At 44.6% G+C, this 19,801-nt stretch overlaps 1 protein-coding gene across 1 annotated transcript in view; it reads right to left on the bottom strand.

Moving 5' to 3' along the window:
* The window catches only part of SLC67A1 (solute carrier family 67 member 1), a gene marked incomplete at both ends in the record, with an annotated part of 61,298 nt that extends 42,346 nt beyond the window's left edge, over positions 1–18,952 (bottom strand). The window contains 4 exons of the mRNA XM_080345523.1: positions 13,019–13,151; positions 13,917–14,062; positions 16,700–16,797; positions 18,770–18,952. Coding sequence (XP_080201649.1) covers positions 13,019–13,151; positions 13,917–14,062; positions 16,700–16,797; positions 18,770–18,952 — 560 coding nt within the window. The remainder of the gene's footprint in view (positions 1–13,018; positions 13,152–13,916; positions 14,063–16,699; positions 16,798–18,769) is intronic.
* Positions 18,953–19,801: the final 849 nt, after the last annotated feature.

Genomic DNA, 19,801 nt, shown 5'->3' with positions numbered 1-19,801 from the left:
TGGCAGTCCTGGACAGAGTTGCTGAAGTTCCCCCGTGGCACGAGCAACAACAAGCTAATATTATGCTTGCTTTCATTCCTTACTGGATGCCTTTGTGTCCCCTTTGGGGGCTTGTTGGAGTAACCCCATTCCAGTCCAGTGCTTTGGGAATAGCAGCACTTTCTGTTCCTAGCTGGATTGGAATTTGGATAGCAAATTTTGCCCCAAGGTGCATCTGATTTCCTGTTCCCTATTCCCAGCCCAGGCATCTGCATGCCCCTTCCCAGAGGCCTTTACCAACAGTGCTTCAGAAACCTCAAGAAGTACAAAAAGTTAGAGATGCCAAGGCCCAGCACAGCAGCATCACACTCCACAACCTGTGGACCACCAAAAGCACAGTACACCAACCCTCCCAACCCACGGCTTTACACAAAGTTTAGCTGCTATCTTCCAGATGCAGTTCAAGTAATGTTCAGCAAAGAAATGAAGCAGCAAAGTAAAACTCAATGTTGCTCAGTAAAACAACAGTGGGATTCAGAAGCTGACAGCATGACCACAAAAATCAGTTTACTTTAAGGCAGTACAGGGTGCACATTAACGTGAAGGTGGACTCCCCAGCAAAGTCTGAAGATCTGTTTTATTGTTTCAGAAAGCTCTGTGTGGTTTTCCAATACTACCTGGCTCAGAAGAAGAAATCTTTGACAGTATTAGCCAAGTGATTTTGTGCTGCCTTGCTCCTCCTCCTATACCTTGAAATCAAAGTTGTGCAATGGCACTTATTTATGCTTATATGTTTTAAGCCCAAGTACTCCAAAAGGGACAATTTAATCTGATCTGCACCACACAAGATTTACCAACCTTTTCTTTCCAAAACCATTCTTTGAGCCACAGAACAGGTTATGAAAGACACCCTTCAGCCATGATTAGAAGAGTATAAGGGGTGATGAACCTACCACTGTTTTTAGGGAGTTTGGACAGAAACTAATCTTGGAAGGTAAAGCCATGAAAAGAGAGGAAAGGTCCCATCAGCAGTTGTGCACAGGACATAACTCCAGGATCACACCCACAGTTTTCACACACAAGGCAAAACTTGCATCTAAGCTGACCCAGATGCCAGGTGGGGCCCATTTCTATCACCATCACAATAAAAGTGAATAATCCTTTTGAAAAGGGGCCTTCTCAGTTGCTGGAGGACCTGAGCTGGGCAGGAGGACAGGACTGATGGGAAGAGTGTGCAGACTGGTTTCCGTGCTCAACTGACCCATGTCTGCAGCTGCTGCTGCTCCCACAGCCTGAGGGAGCGCAGATAAGCAGCAGTTCAGCTTTTCCAGACACAGCACAATTCCTGTTTACAGCCTCTGGGCTAAACTTTTCAAAAGAAGGAGCTAGGTGTCTATTCTTGCAGGAAACCAGGTGTGTAAACAGTTCAATTAATATACCCAGCAAACTGTGCTCTAGCATAGCAAAGAGGGCTAGTGGAGACAAGCCAAGAGCACAGGAGCCGAGGAAGGAAAATACTTTTAAAGAATATGCCTAATTATAGATGGGCCTGAGCCAGAAGTTTGTATTTGAACACCTGGAATAGCCCTGGGGATCAGAATTGTAACCTGAACCCAGATCCACATTTTGTAACTCACTCTTCTCCCAAATGAACTAAAACCCAGCCCCAGACCCAACCATCACACAGTCTGAGCTGCAGGTCTCCAACACCCAAAGCCTGCAGGTCTGGCTGAGTTTTGGCCAAGCCATTGTGCTTGGCTGCTGGTGCCCTCTGTCTCGCTCGCCTCACATAGCCAGTGCCCCACTGGGGGCCCACTCCACCCCACTCCAGAGCCAGATGTTGCCGCTCAACCCTGGATCACTGACTCAAGGTGGAGATGTCCGTGCGGTGTCTCACAGCATGCCCCTATTTGCTCCAGCAGCCATGGCATCCCCAGCACTGTGACCAAGCACTGCCTTCTCCCTGCCCTCGCAGGCTACAGCTGCAGCTCCTGGCCAAAGCAAGAAGCACAAAGTGGCTCCAATCATGCCTGCAAGCCAAATATTGACAGCAACCATCAGTTTTGTGCCAAAGCTGCAGAGTCAGGGCTTGTTTTTAAGGACACAACCTCCAGGGTGGGAAAGCCACCCACACTTTTTATGAGTCTTTACAGAAGTGGTAGAGTCCCTTTTCTCCCTTACAGTTCTATTCACTAGGACAGAAAGCGAAATTTCACCTACACCTTACTAACTCTTTTGAATATTGATTTTCTTTATAGCAGAATTACTTTTTCCAAAGAAAGCTCAGCCCCATCCCCATAAAACTGCCCTGTCACAGGCATGTCATGCATTTCAGACAGCTTGCAAGGCTGACTAAACATTTACTTTGGATGGTTCATTTCCAAAGTCCAGAAATAGATCCTCATTTCCAATTAAAGAGTGGCTGGGTGTGCCATCAGATGGCTTCATTGCCCCGTTACAGCATGCCATTTGCATTCCTGTGCTTTGCCCCTCACTGGGTGCCACCACTGCCTGGCACCGAGTTCACTGCCACGTTCCCCATCACAGGGCAGACCTGCAGATAGGCAAGGACTTATCTCCTAGCTGGATTATTCTTGGTAGGTATTTGGCAGTCATGTTTGCATCATCTGACCTTGGCCTTTGTTAAGCTGAGGTAAGTGACTAATGAACATGGCTCTTGATTGCTTTCCCTCTCCTGGTGGGCACCTGGCATCTCACCATCACAAAACGGGATGAATTGGCACAGATGGCAAAGGGCAAATGGTATTTGCTCACACTAGATGCTGTAACAGTCAAGGCAGTGTTTATGTTTTGGAAACTTTTCTAATAATTCAGCTCCATGGCTATTCAGAGCAGCTTTGCACCATGAATGTACTTTTCTAGCTATTGCAGACTCTTCCCTGCCATGGCTGAACCTCCATCTCCAAAAAATAAAACAATTGAAAAAATAATAATCAGGCTTTATAAGAAAGCACATGAAAAAATTTATGAATCCTTCAAGGGCCAAGAGACTGTCTGAAAAGTGCTTGCCACACAGCACCCTGACAAAATCAAAATGATGCAACTTTCGGTAGGGTGGACAGATTACAACTGGGCAATTAGACATCCCAGACCGTGTAATCGCATGCAATGAGAACATGCGTGGGTGTAGTGTGAGGTGTGAGCCTGGTGTCACCAGCCACAGGCTCCTCTGGTTACCCTAAAGGAGTTGTTCAACAAATGGTTTCAAAATTTATGTTCTAAACATCAATAGGTCCACCTAGAAGTAGGTCTCTTTCTATCATGAACAGTGATTCCTGGAAGACTTGGAAACATCCAGGACTACACTAGAAAACATCAGCCAGCAGAATCGGCCCATCATCTGTCTCGCATCCAACTGTATCTGTACAGTCAGAAGGGGGAGAGGAAGAAAACCATCTCACACAATACAGATAATCTGTTATAAAGCTTTATATCAGGAAAGAGCTTCTGTAGGAAGCACACTTAAACATCTGATGCATGAGCATGCTCAGCTTTAATAACCATTACTTTCTTTCATCCTCCCTTTTTTTAAAGCCTGAGCAGCATCTTAGACTTTGGCCTCTTGTCAGCATTGCTCAGATGCTCCCCAGATGGCTTTTCCAAGAGGATTTCTAATTATCTGGATTTTTAAAAGAAATATCCTGCAGAAATCTTTTAGCTTTCTGGAGGTTTCCTTCCTTCCTCTACAAATTTCTTTACCCAGAGCTCAATTTAAAACCAAACTCAAAGGAAACTGACTTCAGTATGTCTCAGATCACATACCCTGGGGTAAAAGAGAAATGAATCAAATCCCATAAAAACAGAGATGGGGCAGATTTCAAAAGGATTCACAGAGAAGTTTTGTAAAGAAGTAATTAGTCCAAAAGTTTCAGCCTAGAATATCAGGGAATAATGGAACATTTAGCAATACTAAAAAAGTTAACACTGCAGACAGACCACAAACGATTAGATGTATAATCCCCTCCCCACCAAGAAAAGAAAAATTGAAGCAACAATTGCTGTAATAACAAGCAAACAAGAAAACCTCAGATGCTCAAAAATATTCAAAGTTTTCAGATTCTGAACTACCCTAAATGGACCAGATTCACCAAAATGCTAAATGCCTATCCTCTGAAAATCCACATTAGATATCCCCAAGCCAGAGATTGAAAGAAAACCCCAGTCATTTCTGGAACACCTGATCGCTGTGCTGTTGCTTTAGAGGACAGTTGGAGAGCAGAGCCCCTTACGCACTTGTAAAGGAACACAAATTATTCTAATGAACATATAGAGTCTCTGTCTTTTCCAAGCTATTGAAGCCACTTCCCAAGCAATAGTTAATTACAAGCCATGCTACTCCTCCAAAGCTGCTGCTCCATGTTCCCCTAAATGGGACACAACCCCATAGGGCATGTTGCCCTGCCTCCTGCAAATGCTGGCTGGGCAAACACAGAGTGCTTCTACATGTGGTATGGCACAGACCCACTTGCTGGCTCAATGCACAGGTGCTATGTCCCGTGTACTGACAGACCCTCACCATGGTGTCTGCCCTCTTGGATCACACCACTAGCACTACTCTCCTCTTGGAGAGTGCTTGTCAGTGGTGTTTAAGGACATTTGCTGCACCACTTGGCACAGCGCAGGGAGCTTGCAATTTGAACACTGCAGACAACGTTTCTGATGCTGGAAATACCTTCTCCCTGGGTTGCAATAACCCATGATTTGTCAGGTTAAAGAGACAAGCCTCAGCAGGCACTGGGGTTAGCCTGGAGATGGCCATTCAGAAACTCCTTTGCCCCCTGGCTGTGTTCACTGCCTGGATGCTTCACATACCTTTGGCTCTCACAGGCTGGCAGAGTGGCTATGAGCAGAGTTTCATAAAGAGACTGCAATGAAACGAAAGCCCTGGGTGGGGCCACAGAAGCTGGTATAGTTCATGGGAAGGTCACACCCCTTTTTTTTTTTTTCCTTCTGAGCATCCCATCTGAGCCACCTAGCCTTCACCCAGGGCTGTGGTGAACCAGCACCCTAAAACAATGGGGTGTTGGATCTCCCCATCCACCCAGCAGCCTCCTGCTCATCCCATCCATCCAGCAGCAACAGCCAAGAGGAGCACCAGAAAGGGTTTAATACCCCAAACCAAACTCCTCCAAAAGAGCTGCTTTTCCACCCATCCTCTACAGCAGCCATATTTCAGGCAGAAGGAAAACAGGGGAGAGCAGCAGCAGAGGATATGCTGTTCCTTTTTTCTCCACCATAAATGAATGTCCATTGGAAATGCTACTTCCTTCCAGCCCAAGTCCCTTGCTGCCCCAATCTTGCTGCGGCAGGTGCCCCAATATATCTAAAAGCACTAAGCCTTTCTCCTGCAGAGCTTCACCCCCCAGTTTCCCAAGTCCTAATTCTTTCCAGTCCATCTTTCACATGCCAAATCAGCACATTTCCATTCATCCCAACCTCACCTTCCTCCCTTGTCTGACAGTCCTTCCCACTCAAGCACCACATCCTTCCTGCCCTCAGCTCACCATAAGGCTGGGTTCATTCACTGAAGCAGATCAGAATGAAATATAAGCATAAGCATTTGATTCTAAAGGATTAGGAGATGTAAAAGAGAGAGATGTTGATATCACTGTGTGTGTGCACAACTAGGGGAAGGCTATGCCACCCCATGTTGCTCTCCACTAGCTCTTGCTGGGCTCAGCTCAGCACTTCAGTCCCTATCCTCTAGTGGCCCCACCACCACTGAGTTCTATGGCTGGCTGAGCTTCTCTTTTTCTGCTGCTCTTCTGAAACAGCAAAAGGCTGGCACTTGCTTTTAATATATATATATATTTTTTTTTAATAAATTAAAAAAAGAAAAAAAAAAAAAAAGGGATGATAGCTGTGCTCACAATGGCTCTGCCTGCCCAGAACACCAGGGGATGAAGAAGAGGATACATCCAGGAAAAACTGGATGTTTTCCCCCAAGGTAGTAGATATTTGCATGAGCACACCTTGTGATAGACAATCTGCATCCCAAAGGCTACATAATCTAAACGGCAATGTTGTAAATGTATTGGGAGAGGGAAGGAAAAACCATCTTATTGCCCCATATTATGCATGAGGAACACCAGTACAGGGGGATGGGATGACTTGCATCACAGGAAAAACATGGCAGAGCCAAGTCCCAAATCCCAATACAGGGATTTAACCACAGCCTACTCTGTGTTTTCTATTTTCTGATAACAAAGAAAACAGTATTTCCCCAGATTTTGATTCCCAGTGATACTGTTGGATTTGTTGCCCAGTCATGAAATATTCCAGGAGTGGGAAGAGCAGATGAAGCTCCAGTGAGTCATGAGCAGACACTGCCTTATTGTGCAACCTGCATGGCAAGGGTCATGTTCAGCCTTCCGATGCTGCCTCTGCTAATTAAGGCAACCCAAAATACCTTGTGCCTTTCCATAAGATTCCAGTTTTGGGGGGCTGTATTTTTCTTTCATTTTTTACACTTATTATTTGGGGCTGTTAAGCCAGGCTTAACAAGAGAAATGAGCCAACACTTTGATGCAATCTTGCAGGAACACAGCTAACAACCAACCAGGCAGGGCACTGCGCCGCACAGAAACCCAGTGCTTTCAAAGCATTGGCTGAGAATTGTTTAGAAGAGGTAACTTCGCAAACACACACGCTTTTGATTGCAATCTAGCCACCACGCACACAAAACAGGGTTTCGTTCACCCGCCGCCCCCTCACTTTCTGGCTCCAGGCATGGAGCGGTGAGGCAGGGCAGCCTCCCCCAGGCGCATAGCCCTGATGAAAGCTGGAGGAGGCAGAGGGGAAACTTCCTTAACTCCCTCATACATATTTTTTTCCTCCTTTAATTCCTAACTGTCTGTTTGTCTGCTGGGGTAACCACTATCAACTCATGGAGGGCACCAGACCAGGGGTCCCTCTTCCTGTGGCTCTGGTGCAAGGCAACAGTCTGCAGCCCCCAAACCTCAGCTCTCCATCCAAGCAGCACAAACCAGCCACACAAGCAAGTTCTGGATACTTTCTCCTTTTTCTTTTTTTCTTTTTTTTTTTAAATTTCCTTTTGATCATGGTTTCCCTGGGAAGAGGAAGCAGCCAACTCAAAAGGGCAGAGATGGCAGGGAGGAAGGAGGGTGCTGGGGGAAGAAGGGGCAGGTGGGCATCCCCTGAGAGCCAGCACAGCCACACTCACAGCCCTCCCACCAAATCCCTGCAGAAAGCTAAGCAGGAATGAGGGCTTTGAAGGAAAATGGGGAGGTCCTGACAAGGCTGAGGAAGGGCCTTCCAACCAACACCCCATTAGCTCAACCCAACCCCAGCCCTCCCCAGCCATAATCCATACACTTGAGGGCAGCTCTCCCTCCCATGAGCTGCTGGGTCCTGCCCTGAACCCCACTCTTCCTCCCTTGGGAAAGGGCCCCACCTATGGGTCAAGGACCAGAGGAGCTCTTGGCCCCATTATCATTCCTCAGTCTGCTGAAGTTCAGACCAAGGCTTGGAAGGAGAGGATGGAATAGCCAGGTTTACTGAAGGTGCGCAAAGGGGGAACAAGGGCACATTTGCACTGTGAGTGTCGTCTTCCAATGCATAAACAGTAGAATGCCAGTGGACCCAAACCAAAAATTGGTGGCCTAGGAGTGGTAGGTGGTATCAGTTAAATGTTTATGGGAAGGAAGGACTGGGGACCAGCTTAGTGCAGATCTGTCTGTTCCACAAAGGCAGCACAGACAAGAGAAACTGCTCACAACCTGCATCCTCATGACGCCTGGTATGTTCATGATCCAGCATCAAATTCCAGGACTGTGACCACAGGTACAGTGTGTTGATAGCCAGAGCTGGTGCTTTGGGACTTTGATGTTAAGCAAGCAGAAAGCTTGCAAGGCAGACTGTTTCCTGAGCTGTTTCAGGCCTGCTTCATGAGGACGTAAATGGTGCTATAGAAGTGCTAGTGTCTCTCCATCAGCCACACAGAGTCTGAACAGCATATTCAGGTGTAGCTGTCTCGGATTAGGTCAACTCCACCCAAAGTGCACTGAGGCATTTCTCAAGTTCAAGAATAGGTTAAAGAGGTACACGATCCTCTATCCAGACCCAGTTAACATAGACCTTACAGACATAGGCTTTGGGACCATGTCTTCCAAAACTAAGATTGTTGTCATGCAGAGTAAATGCAAAAAAGAATCTCTGGATCCTGTTTTGGTTTATTTTTCACAGGAGGCCATAACTGAGGCCCTCTGCACCTTCCCTAATCCATTAGCTCCTGGAAAAAAAGACTGTTGACTATCTCCTCCTCGTCTCTCCCATAGCACCACAGAGCTTGACCAATGGTGACAGACCACATTGCAGCTTGTGGATGACTCACGGGTAAGCAGACACCACCTCCCTCTCCCCAAAGTCCCTTGATACAAAGGACAAAGAATGCCTGTAACAGTGTCAAAAATCCATGCCACTTGGCTGATCAACTTCATCCCAAGGCAGAGAAATATCACGGTTTCTACTGGAAGGGAGCGGGAACAGCTCCTGACAGCAGAATGCCCCGCTTTGTCCCCAAATGAAGCACAACCCTCCCTCCCGCCTTCCCAGATCCCAGCCTTCAGCCCTTTCAACGCCCACAGTTTTTCCACTCTGCTGCAAAGCGATAAGAAATTCTATGCCAGAGGACATTGCTCAAATGGTTTATTGAAAAGAAATGCAATTCCCTGCTCCAGGCAAACAAGTTCCTTTTCCCCTTGAGGAAGAAGGATAATAGCATGGCCAGAGAAAAAAAAAAAAACAACAAATCAAGCATCCCCAAAGCCTGCTGTAATAATATTAAATGAGAGACTATAGGAGTTTTAACAGGAAAATCCCAAGTTCAAAAGAATAATTGCTCCAAGAGATTTAAGCCTACAGCTGAGTCATTAAAATGAAGAAACCTCTCCTTGTCCATAGAAAGCAAACATATCTTGGGTCATGCAGCAAAACTTCTGTATGTCCTTGTTAGAAAGAAAGAAGAAAGAAGCCAAGTGCAATTAATCATACTCCTAGAAGAAAGGATGAAATCTCTGTAATTAGCTACCTAGGCTCATCTTTCTACTTTTGAAGACTAATCCAGCCTTCTTCTTTCACCCTTCACTCACAGAGCTGCCACAAAAACCTACAACAAATACCATAGAACTTCTCTCCAGGGGTACACACTCACCTGCAGCCTGTGGTCCCCTACCAGTAAGTGTACAGGGAGGGGGAAACATGTGCAGAGAGCAAACAGAGCTCCTTCTCTTAGTCACATTTTGTGGATGAGCTCTGATGGAGTTTGCAGACTCACTGAGAACCTGGAGAACTCAACTGAACTACAGGAGTTATTTTCAAGCTAGGTATTTTATATCCACAGTCCCGACCCAACTGATCAATGACCAGAAACCACCAATTAAAAAACAAACAAAGAAAGAAGCATACAAACATGAAAACACTTCCCAAAGGGTTAAGATTACAACTGCTTGTGTTAAGACATTGGCTTATACCTGATCCTCATTGGATGGCCTGACCATCACCCTGCCCATAGAAAGCATGCTTGTCACAGCTGTACACAATGCTTATACAGAGGTGAGTGGACAGAGCAAGATATCCAGCAACTGAATTTGGTAGGGTGGAGCCAGTTGAAAAGCTCTTTGATTTGCAAAAGGCAAAGCCACAGATAAAACATAACCAGATCTGACTAGAAGTCACAATTCCTTTTCTACAGCTTCATTCAAAGTTTTCAAAAACATGGGGGGAAAGTGTAGTACTTCAGAAACAGGAAGAGGAAGAGCTGGAACTGGTGGCTACAGCTTAGGAGTAGAGGTCAGGATCCAGCAGCCAAAAAAATCCTATGCGAATCAGAACAAGCCATTCAATTTCCCTGGGGTTCCCTTAATGAATAAGAGTTGACAAATATTATTCCAACAATGGAAAACACACAGACCAGCTCTTTAGGTCAAGTACATCAATGGCAAATGCAATACAGTGGAATAATACCAAAATGACATCAGCTGAGGAACTGAGACTGATTTCTACTCCCTCTCTTGTATACAAACCACTACTAACATATGAATAATGCTGTCAACAACAGATGGGGAACGCTGGCCAGCTTTGTGGTCAGGGAGAGTAAAGAATGCAGAGTGGACAGAAATCTGCAGCTTTGCTCTTCCATGACATGGCAGAAATGCTTATTTTCAAAGGAAGAAGACTGGGCCATTTTTCTGTGAAAAAAAAAAAAGGAAGCGATCACATAGCTTCAAGTACAGCTGGAGCCTTTCTGTACAAATGTGGGAAACAGGGAGGGATGATCAACTGCCGGTCTGTGGGATACAGCAACAGGGCCAGAGAGCCTCCGGTATGTCCATAGTGCAACACCCACTTCTTTCCCTCCAGGTCAGTGCCACAGGCACAGCCAGAGGTACTAGGGATGCTACACAGGCTGTTGCATGGCTCAGAGTTGTCTTTGCTCGCAGGGCTGAATTACCACTCACCATCAGTCTCAGCCAAAACACTGAAAATGGGTGGATTGCTCCCCCAGTCTTTGCAGAAATCTGGCAGAGGAGCTGAGCACAGTGTCAGAGCAAAGGTGGGATATGGCTGCAGCACAGGTGGCTACCAATCACCCAGAGCAGTCCTTGTGCAGTCCTTGAGCCTGGAATTGCTGTTTATAAAACCAAATCAACCATATGCATGTCAGGGTGGTCAGAATGGTCCTGCCAGCACGCTGGGGTTTGTTTGTCCCTTGTTAATGGGAATTCCTATCACCCTGCCGGTGGGATGCACAGATTCTCGTGAAAACCCAAATGCTGCCAGCAGACAGGCTGCTTTCCCCAGGCCGACTATGGGAGGGAAGAGCATCCTCACAACCTCTGTGATGGGATGCATCAGCAGCCAGGCACAAACTGCGAGTCGAAGCTGCCCTCCACCGGATGCATGGGAAACAACCCCTGATGTAGGAAAGGCAAAAATTTTTCAGATGCAGGTCCCTTTCCCATAATTATGGACAGCATTCACTTTTCTCCTCAGTGCAATGTTGCAGGCACAAAATGTAAGAACCAGAAGCTGGGGAGTCTGGAAGCATCCTGTTGTCTGACAGCACCAAGCACCAACATCCAAAAGCCAGACTGCATTCGAGTGTCTCTAACTAATTAACTGAAACAGGGGGTTGCCTTCCGTTGCTGATCTGTCTACTAACTAGCAACCGATGCACACACTGGAAAGTGAAACCTTAAACATTTTTGCTAGATAACAATGCTGCTTGTATGTTGGTATTCAAATATGGACATATAACCAAAGATTAAGCTGAGAAACTAGATAACATTTACTTTTAGACAATTAACACACAAAAGGGATACAGTCGCCATATTTGATGAAAAATAACACTAATTTAAAAAATCATTCAAGTAGCAACATGTATAAATACTTTGAAATCCTGCATTAGTTAATCTTATGTACATCCCAAATCGTCATTTTATGTAACCATATAACAACTACAAAACCAATCCTTCCAGCCAGCCTCAGATCAAATAAGCCAACACAGAAGAGGCACCAATCAGAAGAGAATTAAAGAAAACCTTTTGAGGATTCAAGTGAGAGGAAGAAAATTGCCTAGACTGTCTGCAGCAATTAATTTGGCCCAACACTGCTGCCAAGGTACAGTAGCAGAGTTTTCAGGGAGTACTCCCTAAGACAGCAAGGTTAAAGTCTTCTACTTAATTAACCCTTGCAGAGACTTGAGACACAAAGTAGCATCACTGCAACACCTGAATGCACAACAGGATTCAGAATGCAGTGTATGCTGCCCAACAACGCAACTGAGTGTGTCCTATGCAAAATGCCCTGGGACATAGCACCATATGTAGTCCACAGTGCTTATGTCACTAGGAAAAGGATAATGAAAAAAAAATCAATAACATTTGACTTAGACGTCTGTAGTTCATGAAAACAGAGTTTTAATGAGATAGTGTTGCCCTACGAATGAAGGGAGGTGGGGCACAGGCTGGTAAGGTGGCCCTGGGTGGCTCTGACGGTGAGAGGCAGCTGCAGGCAGCACTGGCCAACCAATGGTGACACCCAGTGGATGCTGACACCTTCCCAGACAAGCCCAATTCCTGAAAACCAGAGCTTCCCCTAATGATCTTTAACCTGTATCCTACACTGTAGAGCAGCTACAACACTCACAAAAGTTGAAAATAATTATTTCCATGCTAACCTGAACTGCAGAAGCAAGTGTCCATAATAAAAGAAGTAGAGCAAAATAAACGTTCAAAATTTCACAAGGGATTTTTTCTCCCCCACCAGAGAAGTGCTGGGGAATCTTCCAGGAAGATGACAGCCATGTGCACTTACTGGCCTGCAAAATTCTCTGACACACCATGCTCTTTGAGCTTTCTTTACTAATAATGAACAGAGACAGGTAAATTCAGTAAAATCAGGCATTCATTTCCTGTTGCAGCACGTAAGAGAAGGTGGCAACCTGCTACAGCATGCTAGGCTATGGAAAGCAAAGTGAGAAGTGGCAGGCACATGCTTCATCTTGCTGTGACAGGGCTAGACCTCCTCATTCTTTTCCTCCACTATCCTAGACTTACTTTCTCCTTTCCCAAGGTCTTGTTCTATATCGAGCATCCCCAAGCACACCAGTTTCCCCACGAGTTTCATACTACTCCCGATCTCCATTTCTCAGTTGTATAACACTGTTTCTTAAAGGCAGGGTATGCAGTGTCCACTGCTTTTCAGCACACTCAGCTCCAAAAAGAAGACAACCAGGAGACAGACTCCATTTCTCACTTCAGCTTGTTTTTAAATCCATTCAAGTAGACAGAAGATGAGATTTTCAACAAAGTCTCCTTAAAAACAGTGAGAATCATTCTTTGTAGCAGTACAGAAAGCAAAATGTTGAGTTCTGGTATGATCCTCTACTGCCACCAGCAGTAAGATATCACCGAAAGCTAAAGAGGAGGCAAAATACCCCTTAGCAGCTCCCTCAAGGGCTGCAACAAGGCCAACACCGAACAAGTGGACCACTCACCCAAATTTGGTGGAAAGAACACCTCCCAGGGCAGAGCCAATGATGATGCCTATTCCAAAGCAAAGACCCAGCTTCCCCAAAGCATCAGCACGTTGGGAAGGTGTAGTCAGGTCGGTAATAACCTTCTGAGCACCTGCAGTGAAAATAAAAATCCTTTGAAAAAAGCTCACCACAGGATCTGAGCAGTGGGTATACAAATTTTTAGGCCACAGAAACAGTGCCTGCCACAAAACAGTCCTTGCAACCCCAGGACAAACACTCGTGCACACTGCTGAATGTAATTGGTTCAGCTTGTCAGTTGCAGGAGACAGACCCACTCAAACAACCCACTCCACAAGTGGCAAGAAGCAGCTTAAGACCCAGCCAACTTGATTCCTCTTGCATGAGTTACATGGACTTCTAGTAGCTAAAGGTTGTTTATGGTTTTTACTAGAAACATCTAGGAAAGGGCAAATAAAGCAGAACAGTTTGGTGGGCAATGGAAGGTATTTTTGTAATTGCATTTCATTTTGACCGATATGCCTATTTTGCCAAGTGAAAGGGAAAAGCTCTCCTACAAAATAACCTGTTTGCAAGAAGGCAGATGAGAAGATTGGGATAGCACTGTTGCCAGCAAGTGATCGTCATCTGTGTCCATATGGCAAAGTACAAGCAATTTGCTTCATACAGGAGGATGGACCTGGGACTACAGGCTACTAGTCCTGCTTTCCTGCTCCTTTCCATAACCAACACACCTGCAGTTACATGTTCTCAATCTTTCATCCTTGATGACCATCAAATGTTCCTCCTGCCTTCCTTCATGCTGTTGAACCTGTTGACTTGCAGCAACGTGAGTAAGAAGAGAGGAATCAGACAATAAAAGCAATTTGGAAAGCCACTCAGCCCTGACCAACCTTACCTGGTAGCCCATGCATGAACACTGATGGCAGCCTGGAGAGGAAAAGGAGGGGGATGCTGGTGGAGATGGACACGAGCAAGAAGAAGGCACTTCCAGATGCACAGGAGAGAACTAAGGCTGCTCGGGTGCCAAATTGATCTGCAAACCTGGTACAGAAATGGTACAAGGTTGTCAGAAGTGGGACTGTGCATGTCATTCCAAGCATGATGCACCCAGATGGACAGAGCTGCACAGCCATCTCACTCTCCTTTATCCAGCATGGGAAGCACTGATCAGATTCTCAGAATTGCTCAGTTCTCACCAGAGGACTAGACATCCAGAGGACCTCAGCTCCCTGGGTCTGAGCACCGGACAGCCTCTTTCCATTGCTAACTACCAGAAATACAAAACTTTGCCTTGGAAAAAAAAACAACAACAACAACAAAAAAGTCGAAACAAGGCCCCCAGAACTGGAAGCTTTGCCTGGAGGAGGAGAGCAAGGACCAGTGCTGAAGCACCAGCTGCCCAACCAGGAACACAGGCACAGACACTTCAGTGTTACATGGGAATGCACCAACAGCTGCCACTGCTCAGCCCATTTCCAGATCCCTCGTAAGCACAAAATAATACATGCTTGTTTCAGTCTCCTTCACTGGCATTTCAGTGTTTTATCTCAGAGCTGCTAAAGACCAGGCAGAGGCATTTACAGCAGCTCAGCTCAGTAACCCATTCAATATTATCACTTCAGAGTACGTAACACTCTCAAACTTTACTTTGTGACTCAGAGTTGGTTCAGACTAGGGAATTAAGCTGGCTAACTTTGTAGTCTAGGTTCACTGGCAATTGAAATTATTCCAATGTTTTTCCAGAGGATGTCAAAAGCAATGTTTGTCATTCAGCACCACTTAAAAGAAAATAAGTAGATAGCTTTCTGTTTAGGTTCAATAAACACTTCACAATAGTGACTCAAATTTGCTTCTATTTGAGGTAAAAAATTCAAAACAGTCACATGAGGTTTTGATTGAGGTTTTATTCAATTCCAAGATACTTTAAAAACTGAAGTTACACAAAGTCAGCACCACAAAAAGGGTTCTAAGTAATTTGGTTTAAGATGACCATAAACTAGGCCTCAGATGAAGTTTTTCACTCTAATTTCTCTTTCCTTCTGTTTACTGAAGTTGCATATTACAGTTAGCAGATGACTGTTACCTGGCATAGCAATTAGTTGTGCTTACACTAAAAGAAACAACCAAAAAAAAAAGCAAAGACTGGTCTACAAACCTAAGCATAAGTAATAAAAGGGGTTAGTGTTGAGGAAGAAGTATAGATCAAAGCTTTTCTGTTTACATGAACATCAGGAAAGTTTATATTAACTGTTTGTAACGTAAAGACCATGATTCACTAGATAGTCCAAGGCTTTTTTGGTTTTGTTCCTTAAGAGTAAGTTCAGTGCTTCATATTCTCACAGCTGTTTAGCAACATCAGGCAAGAAGAACAAGGAAAACTGACCTAGGCTACACATTTTTCTCTCTCTTATCACACTCCTTCCCATTTTCTCTTTATCTCCCTTCAAGGTGAGATCAAGGCAGCCTCACACCCAGAAAAATCCTTTTTATTTCAAACCTACATTGCAAATTTTGGCTTCAATCTGGCAATGTGCACCTTCAGTACAGTCTACACCAATGGGAGTCCAGGCCCAGATGGATTCTGGTTTGCTATTTTCCTTCCCTTCGGCATCACTTCTGGACATTAGTGAATTACATGCATAGAAGAAAACCAGATTTCAGATGGCACCAGGTCCAGAACAGATACATTACTCTAGTTTTGTATATTAATAGAAAGAGCATTCAATTTGGGCCTTCTGCACCATTTCCATTCTTAGGAATGCATTTACTTCCAAGCCTCACTGGAGAATTTATTGTTACTGTTACTAATTTTAAAACCTGTGTTATGGTAGAGTCCAAGTGCTTTTAGAGATCAGATCCTTGAAGAGCTATACCTCATGTACCAGGGGATCTTGTAAAGCTCACAATCTAAATCAAACAGAATGGTAAATGCCATCCAGGGAAACTGAGGCACACACCAGCTCCATATGTGTTTATTTCTTTGTTGAGCAGTACCAAGACTAAGAAGAAAGGCTAGCCTTTCTCAGCTTCATTTTAGTTTCTTATCACTGGATTACATAGCCCTGCCATTTTTTTGGGGGTGAGGGCTGTTTACATTTCATTAGGAACAAAAGTGTGTGTTCCATGAGGTAAAGAGGCAGAAAGCCTGAGTCTTTTCCACTCTTTTCTTATTTTGATAGATGAGCTTATAGATGCATAATTTCTTAAAGATTCGTGCAAGTCTAGCTTTGTACTAAACACATACAGATACAGTGAGATTCAGCTGTAGAAATAACACGACCCTCGATTATTTTCTTTGACAGCTCTACTTAACACCAATAAATACGCTCTTTTTTTGGTTTCCCAGTCACAAGACATTTATAAGGTTACACATGGCTGTAAAAAATTTGCAGGATTAAGCTGTTAGGACCTTGGGCTCCAAAGACCCTGATGGTGCAAGCCCATTCCCAGTACATTGTTACACTTAGATGTGTGTCATTAAAACATAGCTAAGTTACTATAAAGACTGCTTCTATGTTGTGGTATTTCCATGTATAGTATTTATTTTCCCTTTGCACATTTATGAAAACTTCAACATTTCAACAGAACCACAAACCAGAACTATTTGATATTTTTACTAAAGTATAAAAATGCCTGGCCTTTTTCAGCTATGAAAAGGGTCATGAGAATTGTTCTCACCTTCCGAAAATCGGACCTCCCACAAGCTGGAAGACACCAAAGGTTGTCTGAAGGTAGCCAAACCCCACTGAATCCAAACCTAGGCTCTTTGCCAAGTACTAAAAAAGAAATAAAACAAAACAAAACAGGCCATAGGAAATGAAGTATGTTATATTTTTGAATAAAGAGCTTAATGTCTGTGTGGAGGAGACTACAGCTCAAAAAAGCACTTCCTTCAATTCCCCATACCTAGAGATGAAATCTTCATTGGGTCAGACACTGGGTGCTTAATAAAGACCAAACCCCTCCATCCCACACCATCTGCTAAGGAAGATAAATGGAAGAAATCAATTTTGTACAAGGTGACAAATCTGAATTGCCCTTTACCTTTGCAGTCCAATGCAATATCCTGCTACTGCTAGGGGGAATGAGATACCTGGGGGAGCCTGAGCACCACTCAGAAGGTGACTTGGAAGGTCTTGGAGCTGTTGTTTAATTGAGCAAGCTGGAATCAATGCAAGCACAATATCAGCCTTTATGTATAATCTGGATTATATAGCCACAACTGGAGCTTGTAAAAAACCACCACTGCACATCCTGAAGATCCACAGTCCTCTGAGGTTTTTTTTATTTAAAAATTGTATACTCAAGGGACAGCTATTTCTGATTCACATTTTTGTTTTGTGCTGTCTGCTAAGAGTTGTTTAAAACTCTCAGCCAAATTCAGCTCTCAGGAGGTGTGGAGGTGCCCTAATCTTGCCTGCTTCCCTAGTACATGATCTGCACCCAGGTCCCCAGATCGCCTGTAATCAATTTGTGATCAAATACACCAATCTCCCATAAACAAACTTTCAGCCTACAGGCTGAGGGCACCATGGACTGATTTAGCCCCCAGGGTAAGGAGCAGTTTGCCTCTGGAGGCAGAAAACCAGTAGAGACAACTCCCAGAAGGCAGGGGCTTATCAGAGACAGGGGTGAATGTGTATCAGATCCATGAGCTCACAAGAGCAGCAAAGCTGCCTGGCAAAAAATAACCTGGGAGCGTTGGTCAACAGTCAGCTCAACATCAGCCAGCAGTGTGCCCAGGTGGCCAAGAAGACCAACAGCATCCTGGCTTGTGTCAAAAATAGTGTGACCAGCAGGACTAAGGCAGTGATCATCCCCCTGTACTTGGCACTGGCAAGACCCCAGCTGAAATACTGTGTTAAGTTTTGGGCCCCTCACTACAAGAAAGACATTGAGGTGCTGGAGAGAGTTCAGAGAAGGGCAACAAAGCTGGTGAGGGTCTGGAGCACAAGTCTTGTGAGCAGCAGCTAAGGGAACTGGGGCTGTTGAATATGGAGAAAAGGAGGCTGAGGGGAGACCTTATTGCTCTCTACAACTACCTGAAAGGAGGTTGTAATAAGGTGTGTGTTGGTCTCTTTTCCCATGTAACAAGTGATAGGAGGAAAACAAATGACCTCAAATTTCACCAGAGGAAGTTTAGATTGGATATTAGAAAAAATTTATTCACTGAAAGTGTTATAAAGCACTGGAACAGTCTGCCAGGGGGAGTGGCTGAGTCACCATCCCTGGAGGTATTAAAAAGACATGTAGACCTGGTACTTAGAGACATGGTTTAGTGGTGAGCTTGGCACCGTCAAGTTAATGATTAGACTCTATGATCATAAAGGTTGTTTCCAACCTAAATGGTTCTGTGACACCAGACAAGAGTCCAGTAAGTGAGAAGCAACAATTCCCATGCACAGCTGGTTTATTATGTCCTTATTAAACCCACATCTGATCTGAAATCCCTCATTTCTGCTGCCTGCTTGTTGGATCACTCTCCCACCACCAGCAAGATGACACAAACTACAACATCTTCACCCCAGGCCATCAGGCCAAGAAAGGGCTCTAGGTGCTACTGCAGTACAAATAACAAACCAGCTTTTACTGCTTGGGAACACCTGGGAACACAGTCATAGCTTGCCAGCTAGGCAGGAGTACACTTTTCCCTCTCCTGCTAGAAACTCTCTTTTGACTTTGCTGGAAAGCGACATAGATTGGCATTGAATGCAAGACATGCTGTGAAGCAGGACAACCCATACTCACAGGCATGACTCCAAACTGCATGAAGAGGAAGGTCAGCTCTAGAGTTGCAATCAGGTAGGCAATACGGATAGCTTGTTTCCTGTTGATCTCTCCCAAGCGGCCGCTCTCACCCAGAGTCTTGCTCCTCATTCCTGAGGCTTCTTCCTCACCTCCAGAGATGGCTTTTGCATCCATAGTGCTCATGGAGTGACTTACTGCAGGACGACAGGCTGGAAGACGACACAAATGTGCTTTGTAGCTGGGAACACAGAGCACAGGCAAGGTGCAGAAGCTGTGCAAACAGTTCAAACTTTACAGTGCTGAGTCAGTGTGTCAGGGATTTCCTTTTTCTTTTCTTCCGTTTTTTCTCCTCCCCTTTGCTTACTTGCCAGGCAGGATCAAAGGTAACTATGCATCAAGCCATGGATCTCATTCTTCAGCCTCGTCTCAGGTGGGCTCATTGCTTCAAGGATCATCACAGCAAAGACAGGCTTGAGAATCCCAGCATGAGCGAAAGTGGACATTGCCCCAAACAAGAGCATGTGACAAACTCTTAAACTCTTTTAACTGTTTGATTTCTTTCACTTTTATTGCCTCTAGTGGCTTGGAAAAAAATGACTGTTTTAATTCTTCATGAAAGACACTTAGATTTTGTTCTTGGAGGTTGCAAGTGAAGCTTATAACAGAACAGCTATTTCCAAGTCCTCATGCTTCTAGTAGATGTAGACAGATCCTGAATCAAGCATAGGCCTTACACACAGTTAGAACTGTTCTCATCCACACCTCTAGCTAAGCCCTTTTCCTTCACTTACCAGGTGCTGCAAATTTATAGAGGCCAAGCTAGCAAATGTTCACATGTGACTCCACTCAAGACTACAAATTACCAGTCAATGCAAAAAACATTAAAAAAGAAGAAGAAAAAAAAAAAAGTAGTATTAAATCCATATAAATCATGAGACTGATTACAGACTGGGGAATTAAATAAACAAGACTCATTTGTCCTTTGAGGGTTTTGCTAGTTTGTTTGCTTGCTTGTTTACTTAGGATTTTATT

Source organism: Nesoenas mayeri (assembly GCF_963082525.1).
Source record: "Nesoenas mayeri genome assembly, chromosome: 5".
Taxonomy (NCBI): Eukaryota; Metazoa; Chordata; class Aves; order Columbiformes; family Columbidae; genus Nesoenas; species Nesoenas mayeri.
This window is presented reverse-complemented; position numbering and strand designations above follow the sequence as displayed.